The sequence below is a fragment of the Calonectris borealis genome, unplaced genomic scaffold (assembly GCF_964195595.1).
Source record: "Calonectris borealis unplaced genomic scaffold, bCalBor7.hap1.2 HAP1_SCAFFOLD_40, whole genome shotgun sequence".
NCBI lineage: Eukaryota > Metazoa > Chordata > Aves > Procellariiformes > Procellariidae > Calonectris > Calonectris borealis.
Window position 1 is genome coordinate 772,748 of NW_027441454.1, and position 22,323 is coordinate 795,070.

The following is a 22,323-nucleotide window of genomic DNA, read 5'->3' on the forward strand; positions in this document are numbered from 1 at the left end:
AGCTACTCCACCCCTGGGGTCACCCTGGGGGGATCTGGAGGAGGCCCAGGCTGCCACATCCCTCTGCTCCATACCCTGGAGCCTTTTTGCTGGCAGCCCCTATGGCAGAGCAGCGTGCCCAGGGTGAGACTCCCACGGTGATGGGTGACACACATGGGCACTGCAAACCCAGCCTACTTCCCCTGGAAAACTCCCACTAGGGTAAGCTCCAGCCCTGCATCTCGGAGAAATACGGTATAAAAGTGAAGTAAAGAAGAAGAGGGGAGTGTTATCTTCTGAAGGCAGGACGGTGGGGGCCTATGGGCAGCATGGACATTGACCTGCAGACTCAAGGTGGCCCAAGTGGGGACAGGGGAGAAGAGCCCAGTGCCTGTCCTGTGCCACCTCTCCACCAGCTCTGCCCTCCCACAGGTGGAATATTTCTCCCTTACTCTGGCACTTGGTAAAGGTTTGCCTCCTATTCCTCGTGGAGATAAGCCACAGGCCTGGGTGTGCTTGGGGGGCAGCACACCTGAGCAGAAAGAGCCTGTTTCATGGCATTTTGGGGCCTGAACAGTCTGGCCCTGCAGGCTGGGTCCATTCTCTGCAGCAAAGCAGGATTGTCACTGTGCCCCAGACCGGTGGTTTCTCCTGCAGCTCCCGAGGGGGAACTGAGGGCGGTCACAGGGAGACCAACCCTCAGCACTGCTGCCCCACGCCAGGCAGAGCACGGCTGTGGAAAGCCCATGGGAGAGCAGCCTTATTGCTCTTAGTCTGGGGTCACCATTCCCAGGGGCTGGGCACCCTGCAGTGGAAGGTGTCTCACACCCCATTTTTGTTGCGGGTGTTTTTGCCGGGGGAGCAGCCGAGGCACCATCTGGCCCTCCCCGCCTGTGCACGTCTGTGGACAGGCCTGTGCCTCCCTGATCCCACCGGCACAGCGTCGACAGAGACACCAAACACCCCAGGAACAAGAGGTGGGCGCTGGCCCCACCAGTCCCACCTCTGCAGGGCTGTGCCTGACCTCAGCAGTTCCAGGTTCCCTGAGCTGAGGCTCTGCTCAAGCCAGCGGTGATGGTGGAAGAAGGACCTGGAGACAGGCTCAGGGTAAGAAATGTCATTCCTCCAGCTGGGAGTCCCACAGCCCTGCCCAGGCTTGTCCAACTCAGACGCCCCTACCTGCTGGCACAGAGGGGTGCTTCCCATGTGGTATGGGGTCTCCACCTGGAGACAATCTCAGACCCTTACCCCTGGAAAGCCACCAGGGCAGAGTGGCCCTGGTCCCAGAGGACACCTGGGCTGGACCAGCACCCTCTCACCACATCTCTCGGTTGTCCTGGTTTTGGCTGGGATGGAGTTGATTTTCTTCCTATTATCTGGTATAGTGCTGTGTTTTGGATGTAGTGTGAGAATAATGTTGATGACACGCTGATGTTTTGGTTGTTGCTAGGTATTGTTTACGCTAGTCAAGGACTTTGCATCTTCCCATGCCCTGCCAGATGTGCAGGGGGCTGGGAGGGAGTGTGGCCAGGGCGGCTGGCCCAGCTGGCCAATAGGCTATTCCATACCATATGACGTCATGCTCAGCATATAAGGTTGGGTGAAGAAGAAGGAGGGGGGGCGGCGTTCGGAGTGATGGCGTGTGTCTTCCCAAGTAACCGTTACGCGTGATGGAGCCCTGCTTTCCTGGCGATGGCTGAACACCTGCCTGCCGATGGGAAGTGGTGAATGAATTCCTTGTTTTGCTTTGCTTGCGTGCGCGGCTTTTGCTTTCCCTTTTAAACTGTCTTTATCTCAACCCATGAGTTTTTCTCACTTTTACCCTTCTGATTCTCTCCCCCATCCCACCCGGCGGGGGGGGTGAGCGAGCGGCTGCGTGGTATTTGGCTGCTGCCAGGTTAAACCACGACAGTCCTTTTTGGCGCCCAACGTGGGGCTCGAAGGGTTCGAGATAACGACAGGTTTGATTGGAATGTGCTAGATCAAATTTATAGCTGTTACTGCTGCACTGCTGATCGTCTTACTGTGCTGTGCCTGGGAACATTCTGATAACAGCAATGGGGATGTGCCTGGGCTGGCAGGTGGCCAGGGCATCGCTGCTGCTTCTGTGCTGCTGTGCTGGGCAGGCTGGAACTGCAGCATGAACTCGAATTGAAGGGACTGTGACCTGTGGCTGAGTCCATGCGGGACAGGACACCCCGAGGCATCTGTGACTGTGGATAAGCCCATGCCCAAGCAGGTACATCTTGAAGCGTCTGTGGCCGTGATTATGTCCGTGCCGCAGCAGGTATACCTCTGAAGGGATTGTGGCCTAAGGATAAGTCCACGCTGGAGAAGGTACACCTCGAAGCATCTGTGGCTGTGGATAAGTCCATGCTGCAGTAGGTACACCCTAAGGGACTGCAGTCTGTGGATAAAACCAAGGCGGAGCAGGGGCAAGGGGAGGAGTTCATTGCAATGTTAAACCCTATGGTCTGGCCCAAAGGGACCAGGGGTGGAGATTGTAACGGATATACCTTTAAATTGTTGTAACCCATGATTTGAGTTGCATGTTATAGGAATTACTATAGCAGGAACCACCTGAACCAACGGAGGACAAACTTTACAAGAAGCAGCACAGGTGCAGCAGTGACCTGACCTGAGCTGGCTTTGGTGCCCAGTAACTCCACGCAACACACCACCTCTGCTGACCTGAGTAACCACCATAACAGATGGAGCCCAAAGTCATGGACGCAGTGGACATTTTGTGGACATTTATGGATATTTTATGGACATTTCACAGCGGTGGTCCATAGACTAAGGGAATGATATCTGTGTATTATATCAAAAGATGGGAAGGGGGATGGTGGGTAATGAGAATGTATTGGATAGTGTGGGACCTGAGCATGATGTAAATGGTATGGAATAAGGGGTGGATACTGTCCTGGTTTTGGCTGGGATGGAGTTGATTTTCTTCCTATTAACTGGTATAGTGCTGTGTTTTGGATGTAGTGTGAGAATGATGTTGATGACACGCTGATGTTTTGGTTGTTGCTAGGTATTGTTTACGCTAGTCAAGGACTTTGCATCTTCCCATGCCCTGCCAGATGTGCAGGGGGCTGGGAGGGAGTGTGGCCAGGGCGGCTGGCCCAGCTGGCCAATAGGCTATTCCATACCATATGACGTCATGCTCAGCATATAAGGTTGGGTGAAGAAGAAGGAGGGGGGGCAACGTTCGGAGTGATGGCGTGTGTCTTCCCAAGTAACCGTTACGCGTGATGGAGCCCTGCTTTCCTGGCGATGGCTGAACACCTGCCTGCCGATGGGAAGTGGTGAATGAATTCCTTGTTTTGCTTTGCTTGCGTGCGCGGCTTTTGCTTTCCCTATTAAACTGTCTTTATCTCAACCCATGAGTTTTTCTCACTTTTACCCTTCTGATTCTCTCCCCCATCCCACCCGGCGGGGGGGGTGAGCGAGCGGCTGCATGGTATTTGGCTGCTGCCAGGTTAAACCACGACACGGTGCAGCCAGAAAGGATTGTAGTGTGCTGCTGACATCTGTCCCCTCCCTGGGTCTCCCCACAAGCACACTCTGCTGCCAAGCATTGTCCCTGGGCAGTGGGTGGGGTGGGTCTGTGGCGCAGGGCAGTACCCTGAGCTCAGGTCCAGCACAGCTTCTCCTCCAGGAGAGGACTCAGCAGGGCACACAGCCCTCCCACAGCCCTCCTCACCTCACAGCCAAGCCCTGGGTGGGCAGGAGGACCAGTGCCCAGCTCCAGCCCACACCTGCCTGAGGCTGGGGAGTCAGGGCAAAAGCACCCCTGGAGATGCTGGGGGTTGAACCCAGGACCTTCCACATGCGAAGCAGGCGCTCTGCCACTGAGCTACATCCCCTTGACACCGGCCAGCAGCAGAGACACTCTCCTCCCGTGACGTGTCTATGAGAGCACAGCCCTGTTGTCCCCTGGGTGCCCAGGGACCCTCTGCAGAAAACAGCACTCGAATCCTCCTGAGATGGCAGAAGTTGGGACTGCATCTCCGCTGGGGTCTGATCCTGGCACAGGGCTGCACTGCAGAGCGCTGCCCCTTCAACGTCTCTGCAGGGCAAGGGGGCAGGAGAAGGCTCTTGCTGCGGGTGCTGCTCCCACGCTCGGGCCCACTCCAGCATGGGTCAATGAAGAGGAGAAAACCCCTTCCCCTGAGCCTCCTCTGCCACCCAGAGCAACACCCCTTTGGGCCACATCTGTCCCTAACTCCACAGCAGGAGCAGTGCAGCAGGGTGAGGGAAATGCGCTCCCTGGGTTGATGTGCCCCCAGGCTCTGATGGCATCCCAGGGCATGCCATGGAGGGGACATGGAGGCAGACATCTTACACGCCCTCCTCCGGGCACCGGGCCTCCCCCTGCACCCCTCTGTTCCCAGCCTCCCTGGAGGTGAGTTGGACCACAGGCTTCCATCTCCACGGGGCTGGGGATGTGGGTCGGGCTCAGGGACCTTCCCGTTCCTCCAGCACTGGTGACTGTCCTGACAGCAAAGCAGTGCCCTGGACGGCCCTGGCTGGGGTCTCTGTGGCAGGGGGGGTGGGCATGTGCAGCTCTTAACTCAAAGGTGAGGGTTTGACCGCTGGAGTGGTTTAACCCGGCAGGGAGCCAAACACCACACAGCTGCTCGCTCACTCCTCGCCCCGCAGTGGGATGGGGGAAGAATCAGAAAATGAGTAAAATTCAGGGATTAAGAGAACAACAGTTTAATAGAACAGAAAAGGAACGGAAAATAATAATAATAACAATAATAACAATGATAGAATATACAAAATAAGTGATGCACAACGCAATTGCTCACCACCTGCCAAGCAATGCCCAAACACCACTTATTTATATACCGAGCATGACGTCACATGGTATGGAATACCCCGTTGGCCAGCTGGGCCAGTTGTCCTGGCTATGCTCCCTCCCAGCGGCTTGTGCACTTGGCAGAGCATGGGAAGCTGAAAAGTCCTTGACTAGCAGGGTACTTAGCAACCACTGAAAACATCAGTGTCTTATCAACATTCTTCTCATACTAAATCCAAACCACAGCACTCGGAAGAAATTTAACTCCATGCCAGCTGAAACCAAGACAACCACACGCAGGGATGGTGTCCTCATGGTGGTACAGCTGGGGCAATTGTGTTGCCCAATGCCATAGATTTTTCCCTGCTGAGCCCCGGCCTAGCAGAGAGGGTTTAGGGGAATCAAAACCAGACCACAGTCACTGTGAACTTCTGGAGTCGTTGAGTGGAGTTAAAGGGATGCACTGCTCATCTCTTCTGCTTTGCATACATGGCCCCAAAGCCTATCCTCAGCAATGACTCTCCCGTTCTTGCTCCAGAAAGATCTAGAAGGACTCTTTTGGAGCAGTGATAATCCTGCAGGCACTACCCCTGCGGCCAAGCATTTTCAAGCTCGTGCTCAAAGCTGACGAGACAGTAACTTGGCTTGGACAGACCGTCTCTCCCTCTCCCCTCCTCGCACTTGCGCTCACTCACGACAAAAGCCAAACTTCTCTGGAGGTGCATCCCTGAGGAGCCGGCTATGAGGCACCAGAACCGCACAGGGTTAGAACATGCACGTTGCTGTGGGACTATAGCCCAGTATGTGCCATTCCTTGGCCTGACTGGGGAGAGGCTGAGACTGGAGACAGAGGGAGATGGCCTGGGTCACAGCTGTCACTGTGTTCCTGATGGGCGAGCAAGGTTCTGTAACAGCAGGAGGCTGCAAGAGGGGAGCCCCGCAGCTTGTTGGAGCTCATGAGCAGGTCTTTCTTCCTCTGTGCAGGGACTGATGGCTGTGGGGGGCTGCGGCTGGTCTAGACAGTCCAGTCTGGTGGGTGAGTATATTTGGGCATGGCTTTGTCCTCTGTCCTTGGCACGTCAGAGGTCTTGCTGTGACAAGAGGGAGGGAGGATGCTGCCATTGGGGCCTCAGCTCCAGGGAGTGCGTCTCCCTGGGACTGGGGGGACAGTGGTCTCCCCGATGGGCAGTATGTTCTGGTCTGGGTACTGCCAGGTGAAGGTCCAGGCGAAGGATGTGTGTGAGGATGGGAGCTGTCTGCGCACCATCAAGAATGACAAAGAGGAGAGAGACAAGGTCTTTGCAGAGACCCCACAACGGAAAGATCCCAGTTGCTGTGGAGCAGGGAAGGAGCGACAGATGGAGACCACCCCAAAGAAGCACTGAATGTAGAGACCTACCCAGAGGGAGGCTGGGGACTTGTGGTGCAAGAGGAAGGCTCCTTCTAACCCGCAGATCTGCAGCTACAGTGCAGGGGCAGTGCTCTGGCAAGAGGTGAAGGAGCAAGGAGGGCCAGGGTAGGCTGGAAGAAGGCAGACAGGCTCTGCAAAAAGCTAAGGGAGGAAACTCCTGCAGAAGCCCAGGGTTGAACCAGGGACCTTTAGATCTTCAGTCTAATGCTCTCCCAGCTGAGCTACTTAGGCCCTGTTCCAGCAGCCCTTGTCCCAGTTCCACCCCTGCCAGGCCACACGCTGACACACGTGAGGAGCATTCCTTGGGGAGGTTCCCAGGGAGAAGCTGCTCCCAGCCCTGGGCAGAGGGGACCTGGCCTCTCCCTGCCTCCATGGCCAGGTGGGCTCCAGATTTGGAGCATGCCAAAATGTGTGGGGGACTTTAGGACCAACACGACAGTGGCAAAGCAAGGGGGCAGGCCAAGCACGTGGAACTGCACAGGCTGAGGGTGGAAGAAGTGTGGGGCTGTTGGAAGACCTTATCTCCTTCCCCATGGAAGGCCTCCTCCCCACCCTTTTTGCCCCAGCTCAACTTCCCTCCTTTGTTCCCAGCTCTTCTACCTCCTCCCCCTTGAGCAGCGCTAGCAGATGGGGAATGGGGGTTGTAGTCAGGCCATAACAGTTCCTCTCTGCTGCTCCTTCCTTCTCACACTTTTCCCATGGGGTCCCTCCTACAAGCTACAGTCCTTCGAGGTGAACCTGCTCCACTGTGGGCTCTCCACAGGCCACAGTTCTTCCAGGAATTATTCAATTTCTCTGGTGTTGGCTCCTCCACGGACTGCGGGGATTACCTTCTCCACTATGGTCTTCTCCATGGGCTGCAGGAAAAGACCACACCAACACTGTGTTGGTCACAAATCCCAACCATAGCACCTATGGTCTGTGAGAGCTGCAGAAAATTAACTCTGCAGAAAATTAACTCCATCTCAGCCAAAACCAGTGCAATGTACCTGGAAATATTTTCCAGGATTAGGTGCTCTATCACCTTCCCAGGGATCGAGGAGAGGCTGACTGGCCTGTAGTTCCCCAGGTCCTCCTTCTTGCCCTTCTTGAAGATAGGAGTGACATTTGATTTCTTCCAGTCTTCAGGCACTTCCCCCAGTTTCAATGATTGATAAAAGATTATTGAGAGTGTCCTCACAAGGACATCTGCCAGCTCCCTCAGCACTCATGGGTGCATCGCACCAGGGCCCATGGACTTATGCATATCCAGGTCACGTAAGTATTCCCTGACCTGATCCTCTTCCACCAGGAGTATGTCTGCTGGGCTCCAGACTTGCCCCCCTCATCTCTGCCACCTGGTATTCCTGAAGGCCGGTCTTGCTAGTAAAAGAGGAGGTGAATCGGAAATGTAAGAGTGAGAAAAACTCGTGAGTTGAGATAAAGACAGTTTAATAGAACAGAAAAGGGAAAATAATAATGATAATGATAAAATATACAAAAGGAGTGATGCACAATGCAACTGCTCACCACCCGCGCTGACCGATAACCAAGTAGCGATCGGTACTTCCTGGATCACGCCTACCGTTCATATACTGAGCATGACGTCACATGGTATGGAATACCCCATTGGCCAGCTGGGCTGGCTGTCCTGGCTGTGTTCCCTCCTCCCAGTCTAGCTTGGTAGCAGAGGGTAGTTGTCCTTGACAAGATACTTAGCAACAACTGAAAACATCAGTGTCTTATCAGCATTCTTCTCATACTGAATCCAAAACACAGCACTAGGAAGAAATTTAACTCTATGCCAGCTGAAACCAGGACAGTATCCACCCCTTGTGCTATACCATTTACGTCATGCTTAGGTTTCACGATTTCCAATACATTCTAATTAATCACCATCACCTTTCTTGTCTTTATATTTATATATACACACAGATATGATTCCCTTAGTCCAAGGGACATCCCTCTAAAATGTCCATTGAGTTCATTTAGTCCATGACTTTGGGCTCCATCTGTCATAACAGTCTTTCAGGGCAGGAGAGATGGTGTGTGGTGTTGGGCCGTTGCATCTTGAAGCCAGTTCTCATTTTGGTACTGCTGCGCTCGCCTGGTTCTATCATCGTTGCACTTTGCTCGGTTTCATCAGAGTTAGTTCATTCTTCATTAATCTGGGTGATTTTTACTGCTATACCATTGATAGCAACCATAGAAATAATGATATACAATATCATATAACATTTAACACCATACATTCAGTTCATCGGCTATTTTCACCCAAAATCAAGTCCCCTTGAGGTACACACCGGACTTCCCCATCCTTTCGCATCACCCACCAAGTGCACCCAGGTCCTTGAGCAAAAGCAATGCCATGGATGGGTTTTCCCTTGCCAGAGGCAGGAGCAACCCAGACTGCCTTCCCCAGCATATTTCTTATGTGCACGACAGGGACTTTATCCCCCTCTACAGTACGTAAGGGTTTGGATAGGGCAGGGCCAGCTCGAGTGACAGATCCCCTGGTGTTGACTAACCAGGTGGCCTTTGCTAAATGTCTGTCCCAATGCTTGAATGTCCCACCACCCATTGCCCTCAGTGTTGTCTTTAGCAGTCCGTTGTATCGTTCGATTTTCCCGGAGGCTGGTGCATGGTAGGGGATGTGATAGACCCACTCCATGCCATGCTCTTTGGCCCAGGTGTCTATGAGGGTGTTTTGGAAGTGAGTCCCCTTGTCTGACTCAATTCTTTCTGGAGTGCCATGTCGCCATAGGACTTGCTTTTCAAGGCCCAGGATGGTGTTCCTGGCGGTGGCATGGGGCACAGGGTATGTTTCCAGCCATCCTGTGGTTGCTTCCACCATGGTGAGTACATAGCGCTTGCCGTGGTGGGTTTGTGGGAGCGTGATATAATCCATCTGCCAAGCCTCCCCATATTTATATTTCAACCATTGTTCTCCATACCAAAGAGGTTTTACTCCTTTGGCTTGCTTGATTGCAGCGCATGTTTCACATTCATGGATAACCTGTGCAATAGCGTCCATGGTTAAGTCCACCCCTCGATCATGAGGCCATCTATATGTTCTCTCATATGATGTTCTCTCATCTCTTCCTTGATGGCCCAAGGCGTCATGGGCCCACTGAGCTATAAATAATTCACCCTTATGTTGCCAGTCCAGATCCACCTGAGCCACTTCAATCTTAGCAGCCTGGTCCACCTGCTGGTTGTTTTGATGTTCTTCAGTGCCCGACTCTTGGGTACGTGAGCATCTACGTGACGTACTTTTACAGTCAGGTTCTCTACCCGGGCAGCAATATCTTGCCACAATGCGGCAGCCCAGATGGGTTTACCTCTGCGCTGCCAGTTGTTCTGCTTCCACTGCTGCAACTACCCCCACAGGGCTTTTGCCACCATCCATGAGTCAGTATAGAGATAAAGTACTGGCCATTTTTCTCGTTCAGCAATGTCCAAGGCCAGCTGGATGGCTTTCACCTCTGCAAACTGGCACGATTCACCTTCTCCTTCAGCAGTCTCTGCGACCTGGTGTATAGGACTCCATACAGCAGCTTTCCACCTCTGATGCTATCCCTATCTCCTCTAGGGATATTCCAAAATCTTTGCCTTCTGGCCAGTCCGTGATCACCTCCAAGATTCCTGGGTGACTGGGGTTTCCTATTCGGGCCCGTTGTGTGATCAGTGCGACCCACTTACTCCACGTAGCATCGGTTGCATGATGTGTAGAGGGGACCCTCCCTTTGAACATCCAGCCCAGCACCGGCAGTCGGGGTGCCCCGTGGTGTGTACTTTCTATATCCTCTCTCTTGAGTAGAAGAACGCTGACTCCTAATGGCTGAGATACTGGTCCGTACAAGTGGCGGATAGGACCTATCGTCTTTGAGTTGCTGGAGCTCCCGGGACAGTTTCTCCACAGCTGAGACAAGGGAGGAGGCGACAGTTTCTTCGAAATCCCAGAGTCTGCTAACCACGTCATCCACCATTGGCGCTTCTTCCTTTTTCCAGCACAGTACTGCCAACGAACTGGCATGCGACGCTGGTGCACTCCGTACAAACTTCCACCACATGGGTCGTGTGCACTGGACTTCATCTGGATCTTTGGGCATTTGATTGTTGTCCAGGTCACTATAAACCACCTCCAGCACGCCTAATTCTCTCAGGTACTGGATACCTCTCTCCATAGTGGTCCATTTGCCTGGGCGATATATAACATCTTCTTTGAAGGGATACCTTTCCTTCACGCCTGACAGCAGTCGCCTCCAGAGGTTGAGGACCTGTGTCCCTTTTCCCATTGCTTTGTCAATACCCACTTCCCTAGCAAGGGATCCCAGCTGTTTGGCTTCCTTCCCCTCTAATTCGAGGCTACTGGCCCCATTATCCCAGCATCGGAGCAGCCAGGTAACAATATGCTCATTAAGGGATAGGGATCAGGTGGTTTCCATTTCGTTTATGAGTTCTTCCTCTTCTTCCTCCCCTCCTCGTGATGGCCCTGCTTTTCCATTATCCCTTTCTAAATGACCTGACCTCCGCTTCCAAGATTTCTTCTTCTGTACAGGGGCGATGGATACCAGCAAGGGTTGGTCCTCTGGTTCAGCTGTAGTGCCTGTTACTGGGTTTTGGGTAGTTGCAGTGCTTGTCATGGGGGTTGGAGTAACTGCAGTGACTGTTGCCAGGATTTGAGTAGCCATAGTGGTTGTCGTGGGGATTGAAGTAGCCACAGTGCCTGTCGTGGGGGTTTGAGTAGTCACCGTGTCTGTTGCCGGGGTTGATCTCTGGACAGTATTCCTGAATAGTTGTTTAACCCTAAACAAGACCTGAACCACATTCAGGAGACATAGCAATATGAACATGCTTGTTTGAACATCCCAAGGATATTCAAAATTCTCAGGGAATATTGTGGACATCTTCGTGAAGAGGATAGAAGAAAAAGGAGTTTCTGACAATATGGAAGGGAAGATGAACAAGTGGGAGAGAGTGTCCCATCCCGTCTCCCCCTTAAATTCATTCTCCAAGGAGAAAAAAGTGCAAATACTAATAATTTCTAAGAGGTGATTCCCGAGGTACAGAAATGACGGCAGTGCCGAGTACAGATACCAGATTAGACTTATGACCAATGATTTTATCACCTCATAAAACAGCAACAAAATGATAATCTTGGCCCAGTTCCGAATAATGATAAACAGCACAAAAGGGAACACATACTGCAAGCAAGGTATTACATGACCCAACATTGAGAGCCAGCCCCACAACTTTGACAGCCAATACATCAACATTGTGACCAATCAATATAACGAATGCTTATAACAATTTTGCCTTAACACACTTTGGTCAGATCTATCGTTATCTCAACCCTTCGAGCCCCACGTTGGGCGCCAAAAAGGACTGTCGTGGTTCAACCTGGCACGCAGCCAAATACCACGCAGCCGCTCACTCACTCCCCCCATCCCCACCGGGACGGGGAGAGAATCGGAAGGGTAAGAGTGAGAAAAACTCGTGGGTTGAGATGAAGACAGTTTAATAGAACAGAAAAGGGAAAATAATATTAATAAATAATGATAGAATATACAAAATGAGTGATGCACAATGCAATTGCTCACCACCCGCGCTGACCGATAACCAAGTAGCCATCGGTACTTCCTGGATCACGCCTACCATTCATATACTGAGCATGACGTCACATGGTATGGAATACCCCATTGGCCAGCTGGGCTGGCTGTCCTGATTATGTTCCCTCCCATCTTGTGTACCTAGCTCAGTCAGTAGGCACGGGAGCTGTCCTTGGACTAGGAGGGCACTTAGCAACAACTGAAAACATCAGTGTGTTATCAACATTCTCCTCATGCTAAATCCAAAACACAGCACTAGGAAGAAACTTAACCCGATCCCAGCCGAAACCAGGACACTCCGAAACCCACAGGTCATGGACCAGACAGGGACAGGACACCCCAACACGTCGGTCGCAGCTAGGACACTGGCAGGACACTCCCAAACCCTACAGGTCATGGACCAGACAAAGAAAGGGCACCCCAAACACAATGGATCAGAGGCACGACATGGGCTGGACAGCCCCAAACCCACAGGTCATGGACCAGAGAGGGACAGTGAACCCAAAACCCTGTGGCTCAGGGCCAGGAGATGGGCAGGACATTACGAAACCCCACAGGTCACAGACCAGACAGGGACCTGGAACCCCAAACCCCATGGGTCAGGGTAAGGATATGGGCAGGATCTCCCCAAACACCACAAGTCATGGACAGGACAGAGAAAGGGCACCCCAAACCCTATGGGTCAGGGCCAGGACATGAGATGGACAAGCCCAAAACCCACAGGTCATGGACCAGACAGGAACGGGGCACCACAAAAGCCTTGCCGAAGGATCAAGACACGTGCAAGACACCCCCAAACGCCACAGGTCATGGTCTAGACAGGGACAGGACACCCCAAAACACGTGTGTCACAGCTAGGGCACTGGCAGGACACTCCCAAACCCCACAAGTTATGGACAGACAGAGATGGGCACCCCAAACCCCATGGGTCAGAGCCATGACATGGGCTGGACAAGCCCATACCCCACTGGTCATGGAGCAGACAGGGATAGGGCACCCCAAATAACATGGCTCAGTGCAAGGACAGTGGCAGGATATCCTCAAACCCCACAGGCCATGGACCAGAAGGGGACAGGGAACCCCAAACCCCGAGGCTCAGGGCCAAGACATGTGCAGGACACCCCAAACCCCACTGGTCATTGTCTAGACAGGGACAGGACACCCCAAACCATGTGCATCAGAAATAGGACGCTGGCAGGACACCCCCAAACCCCACAGGTCATGGACCAGACAGAGAAAGAGCACCCCAAACCCCATGGGTCAGAGCCACGACATGGGCTGGATAAGCCCAAACCCCACAGCTCATGGACCAGACAGGCACCCGGAACCACAAACCCCGTAGGTCAGGGCAAGGATATGGGCAGGACATCCCGAAACATCACAAGTCATGGACCAGACAGGGACGGGCCACCCCAAACCCCGTGCGTAAGGGCCATGATGGGGACAGGAGACCTCAACACACCACAGGTCATGAACCAGAGAGGGACAGGGCACCCCAAACCCCATGGCTCACGGCCAAGACACGTGCAGGACACCCCCAAGCCTCAAAGGTCTTGGACCAGATAGCAACCCGGAACCCCAAACCCTGTGGCTTAGGGCCAGGACATGGGCAGGACATCCCCAAACCCCACATGTCATGGACCAGACAGGGACAGGACACCCCAAACCTGGTGTGTCAGGGCAAGTATATGGGCAGGACTCCCCCAAACCTCACAGGTCATGGACCAGACAGGGAGAGGGCACCCCAAACACTGTGGCTCAAGGCGAAGACACATGCAGGACACCCCAAACCCCACAAATCATGGTCTAGACAGGGACAAGACACCCCAAAACACATGGGTCACAGCGAGGATGCTGGCAGGACACTCCCAAACCCCACAGGTTATGGAACAGAAAGGGACAGGGCACCCCAAACCCCATGGGTCAGAGCCAGGACATGGGCTGGACAAGCCCAAACCCCACAGGTCATGGACCAGAGAGGGACAGGGAACGCCAAACCCCATGGGTCACCGTCCGGATGGCACACAACACCTCCAAAACCCACAGGTCATGGACCAGACAGAGAAAGGGCACCCCAAACCCCATGGGTCAGAGCCAGGACATGGGCTGGTGTGGAGGAATCAATGTCTGAGAGTACAAGCAGTATCATAGAGTTGGTAAACAGGAAGCCATGGGAAGTGAAAGTGAAGTGAAAGAAGCCCTGGGAAAAAGGAAGATAAGAGGTGGCAGTTCACGGTTCTGAGGGCGTGACAAAGATAAGGAAATTAGCGGAAGAGTGTCGAGATTACCTTTGCTTAGGGGATGTACTAGGGAATTCTTTGAAGTGCATACGTGGCATAATGTGAGGTATAAAAAGGCGCTTGTGCTGTATAATAAGGGATTTTCATCTACGTCTTTGTGCCCTCTCAGACGGAGTCTGTGTCCTTATTCACCACAAATGGCGCCCGAACAGGGACAGGGACATTCTGTCTGAAAGGCCATAAAGTCGGCAATTGCCGATCCGGTGACGATCCCCCGCTTAACTGCAAAGCCGTTGAAAGGAAACGGGAGAAAAGCTATTGAAAGGAAACAGGATAGTGACGTCGCGTAATTGTCTCTGCAGAACAGAGGTGAGCAGCGGGGGGCGGTAGTCATGGGTTTAAACATGACAAAGGAGGAAAAAACTTTTTGCAGGACCATGGAATTGATCCTGAAGAAATATCAAGTAACCATGGATAATGGGGACTTGAGACGACTCCTGAAGTGGGTGACAACCACCGTTAAGGGAGTCGATTCTACTAACATTTATGATCCAAAAATTTGGGATGAAGCAGGCACCCAGCTTTGGGATGCTGCCACTCATTCGGACTCGGTGGCTGCGGGACTGCTAGCGCCTTGGAGGACTCTGAATGAGAACCTAAAAAAGCATGTCAGTGCTAAAGACAAGCTGAGAGGTGAAAACTCAGGAGGGAGTGCATCTGTGGCCAAAGGGCCTTCTGCGCCCCCGGCCACCGAGGCTGGACCGGTGGCTGCCTGCGGGGAGCAGGGTAGTGGCAGTGATGATCCCAATCCGTTCGATCCGGGACCGGTCGATCCAGAGAAAGAGCCGGATTTATATCCCTCGCATCTGCATGATGTGTGGAAGAGGATTCAAAGGGAGGCACAGAAAGAAGGGGACTCTGACCTCGCAGTTAAGCTCCGTGAGGTCCGGGCGTTCCCGGTGATTTATGAAGCTCATCAAAGGCCCCGGTGGGAGGCTCTGAATTTCCAAGTAGTGAAGGAGTTGGGAAGGGGAGTGATTGAATTTGGCCTCAGTGCCCCCTACTCTGCGAACATGCTAGGGTCGGTCATGAGGAGTTATACGTTGTGTCCGCTCGATTGCAAAACGCTGGCGCAGTTGTTGCTCTCCTCTGCTCAGTTTATGCTCTGGAATGGGGAGTGGCGGCGACGCTGTGAGGCAAAAGCACTGGAATATTCGGAGCGTCCCGTGGCAGATCCACTGAGATTCTTGGGAGTTAACGCATTGGTAGGAGAGGGTCGATATGCCACTGCCTCTGTCCAGGCACAACTCCCGATGGAAGCCCTAAATGATTCAAAGAATCCTGCCTACCTAGCATTTATGAAGGTCCCCAATGTAGGGAAGCCCCAACGCTCGTTTACTAATATTAGGCAGGGACCGCAGGAACTGTATATGAAATTTATCAAGACATTAAAAGATGCTTTGGACAAACAAGTAGAGAATGAGGAAGCGCGGAAAATATTATTACAAAAATTGGCAATTGAAAAACGCTAACGCAGATTGCCAGAAGGTTCTCCGTCCGTTAAAAAACCCTACGGTAGTTGAAATGATAGAGGAATGCAACCGTGTGGGGATCACGGAGCACCAGGCTGTGGCGATGGCTACTGCTTTTGCAAACTTTAAGTTTAGTCAAGAGCCATGCTTCACCTGTGGCCATCCCGGTCACTTTAAGAGGCAGTGCCCGCAGGCAGGCGGGCGGAGGCAGGAACTGGCTGACTCACAGCTGGGAACGTGTCCAAAATGTAGGAAGGCCCAGCACGTTGCGAATCAATGCCAGTCGCGGTATGATAAAGACGGTCAGCCTATCCAGGGAAACGGTTGCAGGAGCGCGGGGAGGGGCCGTGCGATGATACAAGCAGCCCCCCATGCGATGATGGAAACTGCCCCCAGCCCCCTGCTGGCATCCGTGCCTCCGAATTATCCGCCTGGACATGGGGAAGTGCCGGCGTGGACTTGGCCCCCTCCCACCCAGCGAACCTGACTTCTACGGCTGTTCAAGCGGTGCCCACCGGAGTGTGGGGGCCGCTAGGTGGCAGTTACAGCGCACTCTTACTGCGACGTTCATCCGCCACGTTACAGGGCTTGTTCACTCTCCCTGGGTTTATTGATGCAGACTATACGGGAGAAATTAAAATCATGTTGTGGACGCCTACTCCGCCCTGTTACGTGCCGGCAGGAGCACGAATAGCACAGCTCGTCTACTTTCGAGCTGCCCCTCCTGCGGCGGAGCCCCAGGAACAGAGGGGTGAAGGTTTTGGTTCCACCGGCACGCCACAACTCTGGTGGGCGCAGCCTGTCGCTGCGGGGCGACCGCAGTTGACTTGCTGCCTGTCAGGCGGTGGCCCTCAGCAGTCTGTGCGCATCAGCGGCCTTATTGATACCGGAGCTGACGTGACAGTCATTGTGCAGTCACACTGGCCAGCTCAATGGCCGACAAAACAGGTCCCGATTGCCCTTACAGGTATCGGAGGGCAAACAGCACCACTGCAGAATGTTCAATTAATTCAAATCGAGGGACCGGAGGGTCAGCGGGCCAATGTCCGACCGTTCGTTCTTCCGGCCCCTCTCATGCTGTGGGGACGAGACTGTTTGTCACAATGGGGAATCATGCTGGGGACAAATTTATCCTAGGGGCTACTCATCGGCAGCACACCCTGAAGTTGCAATGGTCCTGTGAAAAGCCTACATGGGTGGATCAGTGGCCCCTCCCCACGGATAAGCTGCATCACTTGCAGGACCTTGTTGCTGAGCAGCTGCGCACTGGGCACATTGTGCCATCCACGAGCTCATGGAACTCACCAGTTTTTGTTATCCAGAAGAAATCAGGAAAGTGGAGGCTCCTTCATGATCTAAGACGTATAAATGAGGCTATAGAGGACATGGGAGCTCTACAGCCAAGTCTCCCTTCACCAACCATGATACCTATGAACTGGCACAACACTATAATAGACCTTAAGGACTGTTTTTTTACCATTCCGCTACACCCAGATGACGCGCTGCGGTTTGCTTTTACTGTACCCGCGACCAATGTAGCCCAGCCGAGTCAACGGTACCATTGGACGGTGCTCCCGCAAGGCATGAAGAATAGTCCCACCATATGTCAATGGTTCGTGGCTCGGGCCCTTAGTCCAGCCCGCGCCCAATTGCCTGAAGTCGTAATTTATCATTATATGGATGATATCCTTGTAGCAACCCCCTCTGAGGCCATGATACGAGGGGCCATGGAGGTTGTCGTAACGAGCCTCCAGCATAACGGCTTGATAGTTGCCCCAGAAAAGGTGCAGCAGACCGCTCCCTGGAAATATCTAGGGTGGCACATTACTGAGCAAAGTGTGATACCGCAAGGGCTCAAGATCAGTAGTCAGGTCCACACCCTGACTGATTTGCAGAAATTATTGGGCACCATCAGTTGGGTAAGACCTCTGCTGGGAATCAACAACAAGCTCTTTAATTTGCCAAAAGGTGATCCTGCGTTGGGGTCTCGACGAACGTTAACCCCTGAGGCTCAGCAAGCGTTGTAGTTGTTGCTACAATGATATCGGCTCGGCAAGCACAGCGCTGTGATCCAGAGCTTCCTTTTCAGTTAGCAATAGTGAACACTGACTTCCAACCGTATGGTTTGTTGTTTCAATGGAAGCCAACACCCAGCAGCGAACAGTTGTTGGTCATAGAATGGCTGTTTCTTCCCCATCAATTTGGAAAAACCATCACCACTTGTCCTAGTTTCGGCTGGGATAGAGTTAAATTTCTTCCTAGTGCTGTGGTTTGGATTTAGCATGAGGAGAATGTTGATAACACACTGATGTTTTCAGTTGTTGCTAAGTGCCCTCCTAGTCCAAGGACAGCTCCCGTGCCTACTGACTGAGCTAGGTACACAAGATGGGAGGGAACATAATCAGGACAGCCAGCCCAGTTGGCCAATGGGGTATTCCATACCATGTGACGTCATGCTCAGTATATGAACGGTGGCGTGATCCAGGAAGAACCGATCGCTACTTGGTTATCGGTCAGCGCGGGTGGTGAGCAATTGCATTGTGCATCACTCATTTTGTATATTCTATCATTATTTATTATCATTATTCTCCCTTTTCTGTTCTATTAAACTGTCTTCATCTCAACCCACGAGTTTTTCTCACTCTTACCCTTCCGATTCTCTCCCCGTCCCACTGGGGGGCAGGGGGACTGAGTGAGCGGCTGCGTGATATTTGGCTGCCTGCCAGGTTAAACCATGACACCACTAGAGCAGAAATGTTTGCATCCCTGGTCATGAGAGGGAGGCAACGGTTGATAGCGCTGTGCGGAAAGGAGCCGCATACCATTTCCATTCCTGTCGTGATGCCTATGTTAACTTGGTTGATGCAAATGTCTGTACCTTTTCAAATGGCTATGGAAGGTTTTACAGGAGCGATTTCTATTCACCCTCCCAGTCAGAAATGTCTGCAGTCCCCACTACCACTGCAGCAATTGCTGAAATGTAGCGTGACCCCTTTGGACGCTCTAACGGTCTTCACGGATGGGTCCGGGCGTACGGGTAAGTCTGTCCTTGTCTGGAAAGACGACCACGATCAATGGCAATGTGATATCCGGAAACAAGATGGTTCACCACAAGTCGTGGAGTTGGCGGCAGTGGTACGAGTGTTTGAAAAATGGCAACGCCCCGTCAACATCGTGACTGACTCTGCATATGTTGCAGGGGTAGTGTCCCGCATGGAGTTTGCTCATTTGAAAGATGTAAATAATGCCCAGCTTTTTGCTCTGTTTAAAACCCTCAGAGAACGCATTCATCAAAGGATCCACTCTTTTTTTATATTACATATCAGATCTCATACTGCATTGCCGGGGGCCCTGGTTGAGGGAAACCGGTTGGCTGATTCGCTTGCAGGGGCTGCTGTTGTCCTGGGGAAATTTGAGCAAGCGAGGCGTTCACATAACTTTTATCATCATAACGCTAAGGCCTTGGCTAGAATGTTTCATTTACCACTTACGCAAGCACGCCAAATTGTCACTGCATGCCCTGAGTGCCAGTGTGCGGGCCCTCCACAGCCGGGGGGAGTCAACCCTTGTGGCTTGCAGGCGCTCGAACTTTGGCAGACTGATGTTACACATCTTCCCAACTTTGGTCGACTCAAATGTGTCCACGTCTCAGTGGATACCTTTTCGGGAGCAATTGCAGCCACAGCCTGCACTGGGGAAAAGTCCCGGGATGTCCGAAAACATTTCCTTCTTGCTTTTTCCATTCTCGGAGTACCGAGCAAAATAAAAACAGATAACGGCCCCGGGTACGTTGCCCAAGCCACACGGACCTTCCTGCAAACGTGGGGAATCACTCATATCACGGGAATTCCACACAGCCCCACAGGACAAGCCATTGTTGAGCGCGCGCATGGTTCACTCAAAGACATGTTAACAAAACAAAAAGGGGGAGTAGGGGATTTAACCCCACAGGAAAGATTGGCAAAAGCCGTTTATGTTCTTAATCTTCTCAGTCAGTGGGCTGGGGAAGGTGGACCCCCCATTTGCAGACATTTTGATTCTGTTGAAGGTCATGAGGCAATCATAAGGGACAAGGCGTGGGTAAAGGTGAGAAACCTGGAATCTCATGAGTGGGAAGGCCTGTTTTGATAACCTGGTGTCGAGGGTATGCTTGTGTCTCCACAGATCGAGGACCAAGATGGGTACCAGCGCGGTTCGTCAAGCCGTCTTTTTCGCCGTTGTCGCAGGCGTAAGCGCGTTTTGGGCCCCACTGCAGCCCAAAGAGAACGTCTGGATGGCCCTTGCGAATCAGACAGGCCAGGAGACCATTTGCCTTTCGCTCTCATCACCTGGAGATCCTTTTTGCACCTGCTTAGTGGGACTCCCGTGGAACAATTGGACCCTAGGTCTCACGGAGCCACATGCAACACTTTGTAGTGGCGGCCGCAATGTGACTGACAATTGGGACGGATGTTTGGTGTACCGTCCGCCCCTGAGTGTAGAGCCACAAGAGATAGAATTATTGGGGCTTGGCAAAATGGGTAATGAGTTTGATTGAACTGGGAATTATATGTTTGATTGTATTTGTATGTATTCTTGTGTGTGTACTATGTTTATTGCAATGTGTGAAACGAATAATAGAAAAGTCAGTTAGCTTAGTGTTTGTTGTAAAAGAAAAAGGGGGAGATGTGGAGGAATCAATGTCTGAGAGTACAAGCAGTATCGTAGCGTTGGTAAACAAGAAGCCATGGGAAGATGGGAAGTGAAAGAAGCCCTGGGAAAAAGGAAGATAAGAGGTGGCAGTTCATGGTTCTGAGGGCATGACAAAGATAAGGAAATTAGCGGAAGAGTGTTGAGATGACCTTTGCTTAGGGGATGTACTAGGGAATTCTTTGAAGTGCACACGTGGCATAATGTGAGGTATAAAAAGGTGCTTGTGCTGTATAATAAAGGATTTTCGTCTTTGTCTTTGTGCCCTCTCAGATGGAGTCCGTGTCCTTATTCGCCACACAGGTTGGCTCTGGAGTCCCTTCCTGCAGGTGTGAGTGCCGTGGGGCTCGCTTTGGCACTGAGGGCTCTTTCCGATGCCCCCATGTCTCCCTCCTGCCTCCATTATCACTCTGCTTTTGAACCCAGCAAACCCCTTCCCAAGTCCCATTCTCTACCTGCCAGTCTCACAACCTAGTTCTGGAAGGCCTGCGGGCATCTCAGATCATGGGAAGCACCTGCATGGGGGTGGGCAGCCATGCTGAACTGGGCCTCTCCACTGAACACAGCAGCGACCGGGGTCACTGGCTGGCATGCAGGCCTCTACGATGGATAGAGCTCACGTTTCAGCAGCAATCCCTTTATTCCTCCCACAGAAAGAAAACCAAGAACATTTCCACAGTACCTAAAGAAGGAGCCATCAACTGGCTTTAAAGAAAGAAGCAAGTCATTGGCTTTACAGAAACAAGCAATATTTACCCAGTTGTCTCCCACACCCTTCCCAAAGGAAATCTCTTCTCCCTGACCCTTCCCATCCCACAAACATGCTCAATATTGCACACTCCTAAAGCAATGTCTGGGGCATTGCGCACCACATGCCTGTCCAAGTCCTCCTTACCTACACAAAACTGAAACACAAACAATTCATTCCTGCAGGTGAAACGTTATTGTGCGCCCTGGGTGCAGGCCTTGGCTTTCCTGAGCCCTTTCCTCAGGGCTTCCCTGACCTCCCTGTTTCTCAGGCTGTAGGTGAGGAGGTTGACCAGGGGCATGAGGACAGTGTAGAAAAAGGAGAGCACTTTGTTGAGCTGCCTCAGTGGGGCTGTTCTGGGCAGCAGGTAGACAACAGTGATGACGGTGAGGTGGGAAGAGCAGGTGGAGAAGGCCTTCTGCCTGACCATGCTGGATGGGATCCTCAGGATGGAAGCTATGATGTATACATAGGAGGCCAGCATGAACAGGAAGGGGAAGACAACACTCAGGAAAGACCGGATGAAGGATGTGAGTGTGACCATGCTGGTGTCACAGCAGGAAAGTTCCAGCAGAGGGGTAAGGTCTCAGGAGTAGTGGTCAATTGCCTTGGGGCCACAGAACTTCAGCTGGGATAAGAAGTCTGTGACTATTGCACACATCAGCATACCCACTAGCCAAGATGCAACCACCTGCTGAAGACAGACTTTCCAGGTCATGAAGCTTGCATAGAGCAGGGGCTGGCGTATGGCCAAGTACCCATCATAGGACATGGCTGCCAGCAGGTAACGCTCAGTACTTGCAAAGAGCCAAAGAACTAGAGCTGAGCCATACAGCCATTAGCAGACATCGCCTTGTCCCCAGTCAGGAAGATGGCCAGCAGCCGGGAAAGATGGTGGAGCTGTAGCAGGTGTCCGAGGAGGACAAGTACATGGGGGTGTGCAGATGTTACTCTGTGTCACGAATGAGTGGTTTAGAGGCCGCTTAAAGAATCACCATCAAAGATATTAGCACCACACTGACACCACCAACACAACGATGAGGATGTTCCCAATCACGGTCATGGAATAGGTGATGAGTGATAGGAGGAAGAGTGGAGTGTGGAGTGTGGGCACATTCCCCACTCCCAGCAGCAGGAACTCCATCGGTGATGTCTGATTGGCCTCTTCCCTCTTTTCCATACAGCTTTGGTTATTTTTGTTTTCCCAGGTGTCAGGAAGGAGGCCTGTGACAAAACACATGCATTCCTGCATTAAGTGGAAGAAGAGCTGTGATGGACAATGCTGCCAAAAAAAGATACAAACGAACAAAAATCTCATATACT

The 22,323-nt window shown here is 52.3% G+C and overlaps 1 protein-coding gene, 2 non-coding genes and 2 pseudogenes across 3 annotated transcripts in view; 1 reads left to right on the top strand and 4 right to left on the bottom strand.

Moving 5' to 3' along the window:
* Positions 1-6,174, top strand: part of LOC142076258 (scavenger receptor cysteine-rich type 1 protein M130-like) — an 81,244-nt gene extending 75,070 nt beyond the window's left edge. The window contains exon 13 of the mRNA XM_075138628.1: positions 6,004-6,174. Within this exon, the coding sequence (XP_074994729.1) occupies positions 6,004-6,174 (171 nt within the window). The remainder of the gene's footprint in view (positions 1-6,003) is intronic.
* Positions 1-22,323, bottom strand: part of LOC142076277 (scavenger receptor cysteine-rich type 1 protein M130-like) — a 294,015-nt pseudogene that overhangs the window by 220,276 nt on the left and 51,416 nt on the right.
* TRNAA-CGC (transfer RNA alanine (anticodon CGC)) lies at positions 3,780-3,851 on the bottom strand. Its single transcript has one exon. It is a non-coding gene; the product is annotated as a tRNA-Ala (tRNA).
* TRNAF-GAA (transfer RNA phenylalanine (anticodon GAA)) lies at positions 6,359-6,431 on the bottom strand. Its single transcript has one exon. It is a non-coding gene; the product is annotated as a tRNA-Phe (tRNA).
* On the bottom strand, positions 21,194-22,144 carry LOC142076259 (olfactory receptor OR9H1-like; annotated as a pseudogene).